At 45.1% G+C, this 14,267-nt stretch overlaps 5 protein-coding genes across 5 annotated transcripts; 3 read left to right on the forward strand and 2 right to left on the reverse strand.

The window, feature by feature from the left end:
* Nucleotides 1-97: 97 nt before the first annotated feature.
* On the forward strand, nucleotides 98-1,489 carry HOO65_070129 (uncharacterized protein; the record flags this gene model as incomplete). The annotated part of the gene is made up of 1 exon (XM_071001254.1): nucleotides 98-1,489. The coding sequence occupies one exon, from the start codon at nucleotides 98-100 to the stop codon at nucleotides 1,487-1,489; it is 1,392 nt and encodes a 463-aa protein (XP_070856847.1).
* A 799-nt stretch (nucleotides 1,490-2,288) lies between these two features.
* On the reverse strand, nucleotides 2,289-3,995 carry HOO65_070130 (Ribose-phosphate diphosphokinase; the record flags this gene model as incomplete). Its single annotated transcript, XM_071004995.1, has 3 exons — nucleotides 2,289-3,562; nucleotides 3,633-3,780; nucleotides 3,885-3,995. 3 exons carry the CDS (start codon nucleotides 3,993-3,995, stop codon nucleotides 2,289-2,291), a joined length of 1,533 nt encoding a protein of 510 aa, XP_070856848.1.
* Nucleotides 3,996-6,219: 2,224 nt separating this feature from the next.
* HOO65_070131 (NADP-dependent 3-hydroxy acid dehydrogenase) lies at nucleotides 6,220-7,378 on the reverse strand (the record flags this gene model as incomplete). The annotated part of the gene is made up of 6 exons (XM_071005078.1): nucleotides 6,220-6,255; nucleotides 6,316-6,424; nucleotides 6,499-6,554; nucleotides 6,613-6,749; nucleotides 6,811-6,983; nucleotides 7,071-7,378. The coding sequence occupies 6 exons, from the start codon at nucleotides 7,376-7,378 to the stop codon at nucleotides 6,220-6,222; spliced, it is 819 nt and encodes a 272-aa protein (XP_070856849.1).
* A 428-nt stretch (nucleotides 7,379-7,806) lies between these two features.
* HOO65_070132 (Nedd8-activating enzyme E1 regulatory subunit) lies at nucleotides 7,807-9,662 on the forward strand (the record flags this gene model as incomplete). Its single annotated transcript, XM_071004974.1, has 4 exons — nucleotides 7,807-7,993; nucleotides 8,073-8,884; nucleotides 9,092-9,257; nucleotides 9,313-9,662. The coding sequence occupies 4 exons, from the start codon at nucleotides 7,807-7,809 to the stop codon at nucleotides 9,660-9,662; spliced, it is 1,515 nt and encodes a 504-aa protein (XP_070856850.1).
* Nucleotides 9,663-12,368: 2,706 nt separating this feature from the next.
* HOO65_070133 (Golgi apyrase) lies at nucleotides 12,369-14,219 on the forward strand (the record flags this gene model as incomplete). The annotated part of the gene is made up of 1 exon (XM_071001255.1): nucleotides 12,369-14,219. The coding sequence occupies one exon, from the start codon at nucleotides 12,369-12,371 to the stop codon at nucleotides 14,217-14,219; it is 1,851 nt and encodes a 616-aa protein (XP_070856851.1).
* Between the last annotated feature and the right edge of the window lie 48 nt (nucleotides 14,220-14,267).

Here is a 14,267-nt window from a genome sequence, read left to right on the forward strand (position 1 = left end):
ACGCAGACTATCCGATCTAGAAGAACAGGCCATTGTCAAGTTCATTCTTGACTTGGATTCGCGAGGGTACCCCCCGCAACTACGTGGTGTTGAAGAAATGGCCAACCGACTGCTCGCCGACCGCGACGCGTCACGCGTCGGCAAGCGCTGGGCTTCCAACTTTGTCAAGCGACAGCCAGACCTCAAGGCGCGTTTTAATCGTAGATACGACTACAAGAGGGCCAAATGCGAAGACCTAGCTATTATTCGCAGTTGGTTCACGCTTGTGGAGAACACAATTGCAAAATACGGTATCAGACTCACTGATGTCTACAACTTTGATGAGACTGGCTTCATGATGGGTGTCATTGCAAGTGGAATTGTCGTCACAGGTGCAGAAAGGCGTGGAAAGGCTAAATCATTGCAGCCTGGAAACCGGGAATGGGTCACAGTTATTCAGGCGATTAATGCTGAAGGCTGGGCAGTCGCACCATTCATCGTGGTTTCGGGCCAATATCACCTCTCCAGCTGGTACCGAGAAAGTAACCTGCCAGGGGATTGGGCTATTGCCACGACTCAAAATGGGTGGACCGACAATGATACAGGTCTTGAGTGGCTCAAGCACTTCAATCACCATACAAGAGCCCAATCAAACAGTCGCTATCGGCTTCTTATCGTTGATGGGCATCAAAGCCACCACTCAGTCGATTTTGAGAAATATTGTGAAGAGAACCACATCATCACACTTTGTATGCCAGCTCATTTCTCTCACCTACTTCAGCCTCTTGATGTCGGGTGCTTTGGGCCACTGAAGAAGGCTTATGGTCGAGAAATTGAGCGTCTGATCAGGTGCTTGATAACCCACGTTTCCAAGACTGATTTCTTTCTGGCTTTTTATGCTGTCCACCAAGCAGCTATGACGGAAAGCAATATCAAGGGGGGTTTTAGAGGCGCTGGAATCATTCCTTTAGATCCAGAAAGTGTGATATCTAAGCTTGATGTGCAGCTACGGACTCCAACACCGATCGAGGAGGAGGCCAGCCTCCCCGACCCTTGGGTTTCTAAGACGCCAAAGACAGTGCTAGAAGCCAATTCTCAATCTAAATATCTTGAAAAGCGAATTAGAAGGCATCAAAGCAGCTCCCCAACACCAATTATCCAGGCACCTGAGTCATTTTCAAAAGGAATGAACACAACAATGTGTCAGAACACCTTGTTGAAGTCCGAGGTCCAGATCCTTCGACAGGCAAATGAGACCCTTAGCAGGCGTCATAGAGCAAAAAGAACTAAGCTACAGAATAGAGGGGCGATGACTATAGATGAGGGAAGTATTGAGATTGATCAGAAAGACGTCGATGCGCAGGTGATGGCAGAATTATCCCGAAGTGGTGGTCAGGGAAGGTCGGGACTAGCGAGGGTAAGGCAGTGTGGAACTTGTGAAAAGGCTGGTCATAATTCAAGAACTTGTCAAAAAGCTGCTACAGTGTCTACGGAAGAGCATAACACTTAGTTTCAATCGATTAGATGTTTTTTTGCGTTTTTATGCTCTGTTTTGTCTTGAGGGTCGATATTTTTGGTGCGTTCGCATAGTTGGTGCATTCGCTTATCATTGACGTTATAAGTTTATGTATGTATTTATTTGAAGCAAATGTTGCAATAGTTCTCTTAACAAGCATCCGCTGATCACGGTGTGATCGAGAATGCCTGTCCTTTTATATCGGCTCAATCTCCCAGCGCTCCGTTAGGGACTCATTCATGAAAAAAGAACAAGAGCCCCTGCTGCCACTAAGCGGCAGCATCGCGGGTTACCACAATAGAAAAGTGGATAATTATATTTGAGGTGAACGTGTATCTGTGCTACAGAGAATCATGAGGGCAGGATAGTAGCATCAAGAAGATAAAGCAGACGCTCGTTCTGAGTGTTCTGAGTGTTTTGGTAGTTCATTGTTGGTGAGGATCGTCGCCTTACTAGCTTTGCTTTCTGTGATATAGCTGCAGTGTTGAGAGCCTCCATCTTTCAAAGGCAAACACTAAGATTATCCAAACGCTGGAACCTAATAAGCATACAAAACAAGGGTTAAATAACAATCAAGCAAACGTCACTACCATGGAAAGATGTCAAGGGCTGGTGCCGCTAGTAGAGTGAGTAAAAGTACAGTACAGCTTCGGAGAAGGATCTTTTGGTATCCCATGTTGCAAGAAAACCAAAAAAGAATGCCTTACCCAAAGAAATAGAAGATAGAGTCTGTGTCACGTAGCGCAGGCGTTCAAGTTTTTGAAGTTGGCTCAAAATCTTGAAACATAGCACATTAGTCAAACTGCTGGAATAATGGCGAGATTGACTCGCCATAATGGTTACGGCGAATAGCCTCAGCTAAAAGGAGAGAAAGGTCAATCACAACCAGCTTTGGTGTGTTATGGATATCTTCCTCACTAATAGGAAAACTGTTTGTGACAACAATCTTATCAATGCACTCGCAAGCTTGCATTTGGGCAAGGCAGTCGCCTCCAAAAACACCATGGGTTGCCATGCAAAACACTTTCTTGGCACCACCACGCTTGACGACTGTCTCGGCAGCAGCAACCCAAGATCCTGGCTTATCTATCATATCATCGATGATAATAACAGGCTTGTCGCGAACATCGCCGACAAGAGTGATCATGTGCTCGACTTTGGGATTTTTCAGGGTTTCTTCCTCTTCATCTGAAACCTCTTCATCTTCCTTGTGGGAAGCATCGGGGGCGAAGAAAGATGAAGCATGTGACATAGTCATCGGGTCTATGTCAGGTTGGCTAGCATCGGCAGTCGACAGGGCAGGGGAAGGAAAGTCATCATCCACAATGTGGCCTTGAACTAGTCGTCCTTGTGTGATTTCATCCTGGCTGTGGAGTTTTTCATCCTCTGCTATGGTCTCTCGAGTCATTCCATCAACTCCATTTTCAATATGCTCTTGAGTTTGAGGTTCAGCATCGGTATTCATTTCAGGGATTTCTTCGGCTTCGGGGACCTCAACAATGGTGGGCTCAGCAGCAGCCTGAGAAGCTCCTCTATTAGGACGGTCCCGCGCAGTCGCGCGATGAGCCGGGGGACCAACTGAGTCGGGTGCTATCGGATATTGCGTGGAGATATCGTCAAGCCCGCCATGTAAACGGCCATGAATTGAGGTGTCGAAGATAGTCTGGCGGTCCATGCCATCGAAATGGTTCATGACAATGCTGGTGTTGTTATTCGTCATCATGTTCCGAACACGGCGTTTGTCGGTCGTGACAATCCCGAAATTTAATTTCAAAGCGTCAGCCAAAGAAGCAACTCTTTTAGTACCACCAGGGTTTTTAGAAACCACTACGCCTTCACGCCAATTGGAGATATTGTGACGAATCCAACGGGCGATTAGAGGCTCGGCATGCAGATTATCAACAGTTCCTTTGAAGAAACCTTGCATCTGAGATGCATGAAGATCAACAGTAATGACATGTTTAACTCCAGCAACATTTAAAAGGTTGGCCAACATTCTTGCCGTGATGGCAGATCTTTGGCTCTTCTTCTTGGACTGGCGGCTGTATGGGAAGTAAGGTACAACAGCTATTAAGCAATCCAAATTAGCTCAAAGATCCAGAATAGGCCGAGGGGAATGTGCATTGCAACAACTTACCGGTAATCTTATTTGCAGAGCCACCTTTGCAAGCTGAGATCATGATCAACAGCTCCATTATGGAGTCATTGATGCGAGGACTACCCGACTGGACGACAAAGACATCCTGCTCTCTCACACTAGTCAAGATACGAACGCTCGTTTCGCCCTGAAAATGGAATCATGATTAGCATGATGGATTTGTCTCTGTTCGTCCCATCAGGGTGTCTAGCTTTAATTCAGTTGTAGCATAGAATCTTGGTAAGAACTCACATTCGCGAACTGGCCCAGCTCGGCCCTTGCTGGCGACATTCCAAGATGAGTACAGATTTGGCCAGTAAGTTCTGGGCATGACGAGCCCGCAAATATGAGGGTGCTACGCATGATGGTAGCTTTATTTGGTAATGTTGCAATCGGAGATGAGGCAGGACAATTTGTTAAGCATCAAGAAAGGGAGAAGTTGGGAAGAAAATATTTTTCAGTGTCCTTGAAGGATGAGATTTTCTACCGTTTTCTAAAGTGGGGGGGGGGGCCGAAGGGAAAAGCTTAGGCTCCTGCTAGTTGACAGCAGCTGGCATTATACTGTATATATAAATATTACTGTAAGCATACTTATGCAATCGTCGGGATTATTCTTTTTACCTAGCAACATCACCAACATCAAGTCTCTTGCCTTAAACCAACAATGGGCATTCCACGACTGAGAGCGAAGCTGCTTCCGTATGCCACAAAAACTATCCTTAATGGCTCCAAAATCGTGATCGACGGGCCTGCCCTTGCTTATTATTTATTCTATTCATGTCAGCAAAAAGCCACGGGCCTCCTTTCAGCTCTCGATATTGTGGAAAGATTGCTTGCATGGCTAGAAGTGTTGAAAGAATTTAATGTAGAAGTGTAAGTGAACGTTTTCTAACTCTATAAATGTTTTGTTCCCTCTTAATCTAGCTCAAGGATCTATAAATCCTTTTTTTAGCGGCCGTTGTACTTTTTCTGACATTATATGCCACTCCCTTGCGCTTAGTGAAGCCATTTACTTTGATGGGCTTTTGCCTGCCGACAAGCTGCAGACCAGGATGAAGAGACATGTCGAGCGATGCAAGGCAAGCAGGGAGTTTTTCCAAGCTTTTAGCAGTGGCTGTCCTCTTTCAGTAGCTTGCTACTCCCCGAAAAAACCTGGCATAGCCAACTTTGGTTCCAAAATACCAACTACTCTGTTTCTTGTACCAGCGGTGCTTGAGGCATTGCTGGAATCTTCCGACTATGGAGACAAAGTTTGCGTAGTTCCTGGAGAAGCTGATACTTACTGTGCTGCTTACGCGGCTAAGCATGAGAACATCACCGTTGTGTCTGGGGATAGTGATTTAATTATCCATGCCCTGGGACCGGGAGGCGGTGTTGTATTTTTTGCAGACATAGAGGCGACAGATGATGCCCTTCGATGTTTACGGTTTGAGCCAGCGTTCATCGAACTCCAGCTTAGTCTTCCACCCAAGTCGATGATCCAGCTTGCCTATCAAGCCCTTAACATGCCACAGGCAAATGCGCGAGTGATAGCAAAGGAGTGTCTCAACATATCTCATCAGGAACGACAATACCAAAGGTTCGCTGAACAATATCTCGAATCGCCTGACTTGACAATGGTTAGCAAGTATCAAGGCTTCTTTCTTGGCCCTCCGTATCTCGACCCCAGGCTGTCAGAAACAACTTTACGATATATTCAGATTTCTTTCAAGGATGAGAAAACACAAGAAACCGAAACACCTTACTCCTTTCTGCCAGCCCTAGTAGACTCGATGTTAGAAACATCGGCATGGGTACCATCTACCTCTATTCGCCAAATAGCATATTCTTTGCTGCAAATCATTCGCCCAAGCCATATAAAGTCTGTTAACGAATTTCGCAGAATATCTCAAATGAACTCACAAGGAGTAGGCGTCGATGTGTTATCGCACGAATATTTAACACGAGCTATTGTAAATTTGACCCAGATCATGGTCAGGTTTAATGATTTATCGTCTTCAGACTTTCTAATGGCAATAACCCTGCGTCTTGATATTCAGAACGCGGTATTAGCCCAGCGTAGACCGCATTCGTTTAAACTGGTTGCCAATGCTTCTTCAATCAATGAACTGCAAAGCACGGTATCTTGGGCTCTATTGCATTTCAGTGCTCAAACCCAAGCGTGCGCTTATTCGCTCCGCATGATCCAGCAACTACTGTCCTTTATGTCTTGCAACAACACGCAAGAGCCTGAGTCCACAAGTCACATGGGAAGGCATCTTCTAAGATTGCTGCCTCCAACAGGACTCCCAGACCTTCAAGGCATTCAAAGTTTTTTTCTGAAGCTTCCAGGAACACCTCTTCTTCGGGATCTCTGTGCCGAGTTTGGAGTTGATGAACCCCGGGTGAAACCACCCAGGAAGCAAAAGGCGACCAATACGAATCCGAAGACCATTTCACAGGCTAGCATGCCGAAGCTCAAATCGCCTAACTCGAATAACCCATTTGAATTGTTAGCTAGGGACTAAAACAATAACCACCACATACAAACACATGAATCACTTTCTCGGCCTATGCTCTATCCTATTATTTGACTTTCATGTGCTATTTACGTCGGCTTGCGGTAAATCACGCCAGCGCCACCCTATATTTTAGTCAGTTCAAAGTATTGTGTCTCACATACGTACTCACGAAGGGAACTTACCTGGTGACTGGGGAAAATTAGAGCATCTGCCAAAACAACGTTCTGTCTGCGAGAGACAGCAAATACGATCACCTCGGCGATGTCTCCTGGTGTAAGGGGATCCACGCCACTGTATCAAATCATTAGTTCTGATTGCCTTGGCTCAAAATGGCTTGTAATAGGGGGTCTTTAATTTGGACTTACTTGTACACAGCATCAGCCTTGCTCTTATCACCGTAGAATCGCACAACAGAGAATTCCTGTTAGATCATGTTAGTCCTTGTTAAGGGTGGTCAGACAGATTGCGGCTCATTATACCGTTTCAACCTGGCCAGGGTCAATCTCGATCACTCTGATACGAGTAGAAATTAGCTCCTTACGCAGACTGTCACTGAAACTGCGAACAGCAGCTTTTGTAGCACAGTAAATGCTCCCGCCAGAGTAAGGTTCACGGCCTAGAAATATCTAATAATTAGTGGCAATTTGCATTACAATAGAAATTTAGTTGGACTTTACCAGCAATAGAACCGACATTGACAATATCGCCGACACCACCATCAGGTCTTTTCTTAAAGATTGGCAGAATTGCCTGTGTCATGTTGATCAAGCCAGTCACATTGGTCTGAAACATAATGTTTATATCCTCCTCGGCAATATCCGGAGCACAGGCAACGCCTTTGACAAGGCCTCTGTTTAAATATTGTTCAGTACCCAATACATATTTAGAAAGAAATATCAAGCCAACTTTGAGCAAGGCCGAAGTAAAGCAAACTCACGCATTATTCACCAGGACGTCAATCTCCTTGAATTCCTCTGGCAGATTAGGGACAAATTGCCGGACCTCGGCAGGGTTGCTAATGTCTAGCTTCACAGCCAGTACCTTGACGCCATCACCAACCTCACTCTTAATTTGGGTTGCAAGCTCGTTAAGGTTTTCGACTCGACGAGCAGTCAAAATAAGTTTCAGATTGTTAGGAGCATTGCGTGCGAATTCCAGGGCAGTGCTTTTCCCGATGCCACTGGAGGCTCCAGTGACCAGTATTGTCTTGCCTACAATACGCTTGGCGGCAGCAGCAAGAGACATAGCTTGGATTGGCTTAATAAGAACGGGTTCGACAAGAAAGATAGAAAATCAATAAGTATCTCATAAATGACTTGAGAAAGAAAGTTTAGGAAGATGGGAAAGACTATGAGGTTATGGAAACAAGAAAAAGCACGCACATATTTAGTATCCTCGCTAGACCTGCGGATGATGCCATCACTAACAGAATTATAGTCACTTCTAACGTAATCGATAGCGTCTTAGCCTAACAATGAGCATTGCAAATCAGCCTTAGTGACCCCGCGCTCTAAAACATACATGATAGGGTTATTTTAGGGTACATAATGTGGGGGCACTAACGCCTAAAGGAAGCCTAAACGTCATGAATGAAGCTGGCTTTCTAAACCATTACTGAATGTTTGAAACTTACATTCCTGTCTCTTATATCAGTATCTTCGGCTATAAATACTATGGAATCGCCAAGTATACAGCCCCCATCGCTGCATGGTCCCTCCGAGAAGGAACGCAAATACGATCGTCAGTTGCGGCTCTGGGCGGCCAGTGGACAAGCTGCCTTGGAAGATGCTCGTGTCTTATTGCTCAACTCAGGCGGCGGGACTGTTGGAGTTGAAGCATTGAAGAATCTAGTACTACCCGGTTCGTGTGGACTTTTTCCCTTGTTCCTCTTAAATCTTAGGCCTTTTTTTTATGAATTTAGTGTTGACTTTTCTATTAGGTATTGGCCACTTTTCCATATATGATGAGGCTACTGTTACCGAGGTAGATCTCGGCACCAACTTCTTCCTCGATGAGAAGAGCCTTGGCCGATCTCGTGCTGAATGTTGTACTAACTTCTTGTTGGAGCTGAATCCCGAGGTTCGTGGCAATTGGTATCCTAAAACTGAAGACCAAGACGCTCAGTTGGCACCTGGTGCTCTAGAAACCAAGAGAGTTAGGCTGTCAAACTCTCCATCTGGATGTCTGGGTCTCCAAAACCTCTTGCAATCTCTTCCGGCATTCACAATTGTTCTGTATGCCTTGCCAATTAATCCAGAATATCAGGATATAATTGAGGCCTACGGGAAGAAGCATAAAATTCCCATTCTCTCGGTTCATTCTGCGGGATTCTACGCATACTTCAATATTCATCTTCCGGGCCCCTTTCTCATTATTGAAACCCACCCCGATCCTGCCACTACTACAGACTTGCGTCTTTTGTCTCCCTGGGCAGCATTGGTCGATTTTGCAGATAATATCACAAAGGACCTGGAGTCTCAAGACCACCACACACACGGTCACGTGCCATTTGTCGCTGTATTGTTGCACTATCTACAAAAGTGGAAGGATAACCATGAGGGTTCATATCCCCTGACCTTTTCGCAAAAGAATGAATTCCGCAAGATGGTAACAGCTGCCATGCGAACAGATAATCCTGAAGGTGGTGAGGAGAACTTTGAAGAAGCTGTGGCGGCTGTTATGAGAAATCTCACTAAGCCATCATTGCCGCCAAATCTCAAAGAAATTTTTGATCTTCTTGATTCAAGCAAGGTTTGTCAACGAATTCATCCCTTACAAGTCTAGAGTTATCACTAACATCCAGTTGAGAAGATTGACTGCTCTAGCTCGACTATATGGGCCATAGCAGCAGCAATAAAGAGCTTTTACAACAAACACAACTGCCTACCTGTGTCTGGGGGGTTACCTGATATGAAGGCGCAGTCTGATATTTACATTTCTTTGCAAAACATCTACAAGGCTAAAGCAAAGGCTGATTTTGAAGAGGTTCTCGCGATTCTCCGCACTAGTCTTGACGGGAAATGCGTGACGGAAGAGGACATCGCTTTGTTTTGCAAAAATGCCGCTTTTGCTAAACTTATAAAACCTCAGACTGTTAGCCCCGAGCATCTCAAGGAAATATTAGGTTTGTTGAATTCTAATAAATCAATGGTGAAATAGCGTACTGACTCTACCCACAGAAAAAGAAGCTGCCAACGATGAAATGTCTAAGGATACAGGAGCGCCGTTGTCTCTACTTCCTATTTATCTTGCCCTCAAGACAACTTCTTATGTGGCAACATCATCAGCTAAAGGAATTATGAGCTCTATCAACGAAATTACTCCTAACATCAAAAACAGGGAGCGATTCCAAGCTATTGCTGAAGAGGTTGCTCGTGCAGGTGGAAGTGAGCTACACAACATCTCAGCAGCGGTTGGTGGGATGATTGCTCAGGAAATGATCAAAGTTATAACCAGGCAGTATATCCCCATCAACAACACGTGCATTTTTGATGGAATTACTAGTCGTTGTCAAGTTATCAATATTTAAGCAAGCTCTATAGAAATCTTTGCATGGAATAGAGGATCGAGTGCTTATTGGTACAGTCTATCATATCGCCTTTTTCATAAGGGAAGTTGCACTTTGAGTTTGTGGGATCACCTATCGCACAATACTTCTGCTAGTTCTTGACTCTGGGGTTTCTCTAGCAAAAGCCCTTATATCTAAAGGGAAAGTAATTGCGTTTTCATGAAACATACTAAACGTGTTCAATATCAAGGACAAGATGGGGTTATATTCGTTTTTCGACAAGCCACCAATTTCAACCTATGATGGCTGGCTTGCGTCTCACCCATTTCACCTTTTTTACATAATCCTATTACGCTTCTGTCTGCTATCAAGCAACTGACATCGGGAGGCTCTTGCAGATGGATGACAACTTACGATGCAATTGGATTCAATGCCGAAAAGAGCTCAGAGACCGAGCTCTAGTCACAACGTGCAGGCAAGTATGGCTTTATCTAGAGTGAAATTCAGGTATTATGAATGCTAATTCTCGTAATCTCTTAGTCACCTGTACTGCCTGGATTGTGCCAACCGTGAGGGACTTCTCAACCAAGAGCCGGTACGAAGAGCTCCATGCCCAGCATGCCAAACACAGCTACATAGTCCAGACGATGCCATCATCTCTAATCTCAACCCTACGGAAGACTATAAAACAAGTGTACTGAGTGGCCTTAATCCTAATATTGTCATGGAGTGCGCCGGCCGTGCCCTGAGCTTTTGGGCATACCAAGTTAGCCAAGAAATGTATGTCTCGAAATGTTCAATGTCATGGGCTTGAGTCACCATTCATGTCCTAACTATGCCTTAGATACTACCAACAATATGCAAACAAACAGCTAAAGAAGCAATTTGATAACGACCGCCGAGAGTTTGATGCATTCATTAATAAAATGAGCTCAGATACACGAGATTTGCATACGGCAATATCAGGTATATCATATAACATAAAGTGTGTTTCCAGCATCACTACTGACAAAATCTATCTATTCTCTTCTAGAACTCAAATCTGAAAACGTAGATCTGCGCCGTAAAAATGATAGCCTTGAGAAAGCGCGATCTGGTTTAAAGAAACGTTTGGATAGTGTGCAATCACTGTATGACAACGCGAAGATGAAGTCATCAATCAACAATATAGAGAAGGCTGTGACTGATGGCGATACACATATTAACCACCCTTTTCAAACACGACTGGCAGCTACAGGTTTCGTTCCTGACACTTTGCAAGAAGCATCGGCAAACAGGAAACTAGTTAATCCATCGGGGTTGTTTACCACAGGTCTGGGAGACATAGATTCCTCTGTGCCAAATTCAAATAGCACCACACGACCATGGGGACAATCTTTCCTCGTCAGTCCGATGACAGGTTCGTTTAATTGTGTTTCCCACTATTCTTCCCGGCTGAGAGAAAGAATCATTTTTCTAACCGCACATAATAACAACATAGAGCGGGTACGATCTATGGGGGTTGGCCCTAACATGATCACGAATAACGCCCCTGTCACATCCTATCGACAACGAGCCGGTGATGCTATTGCCTCGGCTAGTCCAACTCTATCCCATGGGCATGTAGGCCGACCAAGAGGGTCCTCTGTCGTAGGTCAACCCGGGGGCTATGGAAGAGGTATGGGTCTTAGTTCCGGGGTCAAAACAAGTCATTCGGGCAGCGGCAACGTGGCCTACTATCCGCACACTGCTACCTCAACACCAACTGCGACATGGGGCCCTCGTGGATAGAGTAGCGGTGTAATATGTAGCACGTGTATGCAATAGTAGATGTTACGCCGATACATACTAAGATAATGGATAATGTAATTTCATGTCTGGAATCTTGAGACAACTAGAAAATACATGACGAATAGCACCACTCAGTTACGTTTTGTGTGTTTCATATTAGTTTTTTTTCAATGAAATAATTTATCTGATTGCAATGGCGCGAAAACGGATCGTGGCAAGAGCGAAGAAAATAATCTAATCGGCTTTAGACGAAGATCGTATAACTATTCATGGAAAACCCAGCAGACCCAAGGGGAAAAAGAGGCGGAAATCTCAAGAAATATCATGTGGTAACAAACAAGGACTAGTGTTCGAGTTACTATCATGGAAGAGGCCCTGGCCTTATCTCTTATCGCAAGTGACAAACCAGCCCCACTTATTCTTTTTTTAGGCACTTCAACATACAGCTTACATTTTTCTACATAGCAACTCTTCATGATTATTTACTCGTTATTCTATATCGTTGATCAACACGCGGGATTGGTCTGCACATTACCAACGTCATTTCAGACGTGACATGAATTCTCTGTGCCTTTTTTTTGCTTTATCCTATCATCGAATATTCTAGCTCGCGCTACACTGTCGGATTCAATTTCTAGCAACGCCGAAACTGGACATTTGACCCAAGTTAGAAGTACATGCAGACTTCAACAATCAAGCTTCTAATACGTGATAAACATTGAGCTTCATTTCAGCCTATCGCGCATACACTACAGACTCCAGCCTATCATGGGGAAACATAGTATGCCACTTCAAAACATTCGCTAGACCTCATTTGCTACCCATTTCTAACGACCGTTGTTGTATTCTCTAGGCCGATACGGTGTTATATTTGATGCCGGCTCCTCAGGGACTCGAGTTTATGTTTATAAATGGAAAGATGCACACAAAGACATTGAAGAGGCTAGAAAAAATCATATGAATATTCTCCCCAAAATCAAGATTGAAGAAAGCAAAAAGGTGCATCCTGGAGTGTCCTCTTTTGCCGAAACGCCTACCCGTATTGGTCCCGATCACCTAAAGGCCCTAGTCGACGTCGCTCTGTCTGAAATCCCCAAAGAAAAGGTCTCAGGGACGCCAGTTTATCTCATGGCAACGGCCGGTATGCGACTACTACCTGAAGCTCAACAAAAAATGCTACTCAGCGAAATGTGCTCATATTTTCAAAAACACACCGAGTTCAGCATTGGCGACTGCACTACTCAGTTTCAAGTTATTCCGGGAGAGACTGAGGGCCTGTATGGATGGATAGCTGCCAACTATCTTCTTGGTGGGTTTGATCCCAAAGAGAACGCAGGCACTAACAGCCACAACACCTATGGGTTCCTGGATATGGGTGGTGCATCAGCGCAAATTGCCTTTGCACCAAATGCGACCGAGGCGGAAAAGCACGCCAATGATTTGAAGCTCGTGCGTTTTCGGACACTAGATGGCAACCCTCTAGAATACAAAGTTTTCACTACTACCTGGCTTGGATTTGGAGCGAATAAAGCTAGAGATCGCTATATTGAACAGCTCGTATCCAAGTATGAAGATCATCCTGATGGACTTCCCGACCCGTGTTTACCAAAAGGACTGCGAGTGACGCCAACTGGCCAGATTCTGAGTTCTGACAAGAGCAAGCCCTCCGGTGCCATTCTTCTCGGAACAGGTGACTTCAAAAACTGCCTTGCCGAAACCCAGCCCCTGTTGGAGAAGGACGCCCCTTGTCCTGACCAGCCTTGCTTAATCAATGGCCAACACGTTCCGGCCATTGACTTCGACGTGAATCATTTTGTCGGCGTTTCAGAATATTGGCATACTACACATGGTGTTTTTGGAACACATGACGACGACAAGGACGAATACGATTTTGCGACGTACCAAGATAAAGTCAACAAATTTTGCAGCCAAGACTGGGCCGACATTCAGAATCTACTACAAGACCGTAGCAAGTCCATTGATGAAAAGGCACAAGATGCTTTACAAGCCTGCTTCAAAGCCTCATGGCTAATCAATGTACTTTATGAAGGAATCGGTATTCCGCGAGTCGGACTAGAGCAATCGCCACATAATGTTTCCATTGATCCCTTCCAGCCTGTGAACAAAATCGATGGCGCGGAAGTTAGCTGGACTATGGGCAAGATGCTATTATATGCCTCTGGTCAGATACCCTCCTCGGACCCTTCGGCTCTTCCGGTTGGATTCGGCAGTAATGAAGCTGGAATCCCCACAGACTTTGAGTACGCCGGCTCCGTTGAAGATGAGGCCCCCAATGACAAAAACAACTTAGTCCAGCCACCTTCCCAGTCTTTCTCAAGCATTCTTTTATTCATCCTAGTCATAATTGCCCTACTTCTTTGCCTCCGAAAGCGTGACTATCGAGCACGTATCTTCACTTTTTGCCAAGGCCTGTTTTCCAACAATCGTCTCTCAAGCCCCCGTAAGGCTTTGGGTCCTGGAACTTCGTTCATCAGAAGATTGCTACGTACAAACTCTGTCCCATACGAACGTGTCCTCGAAGAGGCCGATCTTGACGACTTTGAACTTGCCGACACTGATGGTAATGACTCTGATGCCTCAGTGAGCTCTCTCAGTAGAGGCCCAAGCTCCCTGCCTCGTATTAATCTTGAACGGCAGGAAGGTAGCCCAGCTGCCAGAATCGATAGAAGAGGCATGGTAGTCAGAACAGAGAGTAGAGAACAGTTGGCTCTGCCACAAATGTTAAATGCAGGTCGGAGAAGTCGAACTGGAAGCCCAACCCGAAACAAAAGTCCCTTGGCCGACTGACGATTGAAATAAATCGTGTCCCGGAGTTTTTGGTTTCATCTTTTCCTC

Source organism: Ceratocystis lukuohia (assembly GCF_044167205.1).
Source record: "Ceratocystis lukuohia strain C4212 chromosome Unknown Supercontig7_pilon, whole genome shotgun sequence".
Lineage (NCBI taxonomy): Eukaryota > Fungi > Ascomycota > Sordariomycetes > Microascales > Ceratocystidaceae > Ceratocystis > Ceratocystis lukuohia.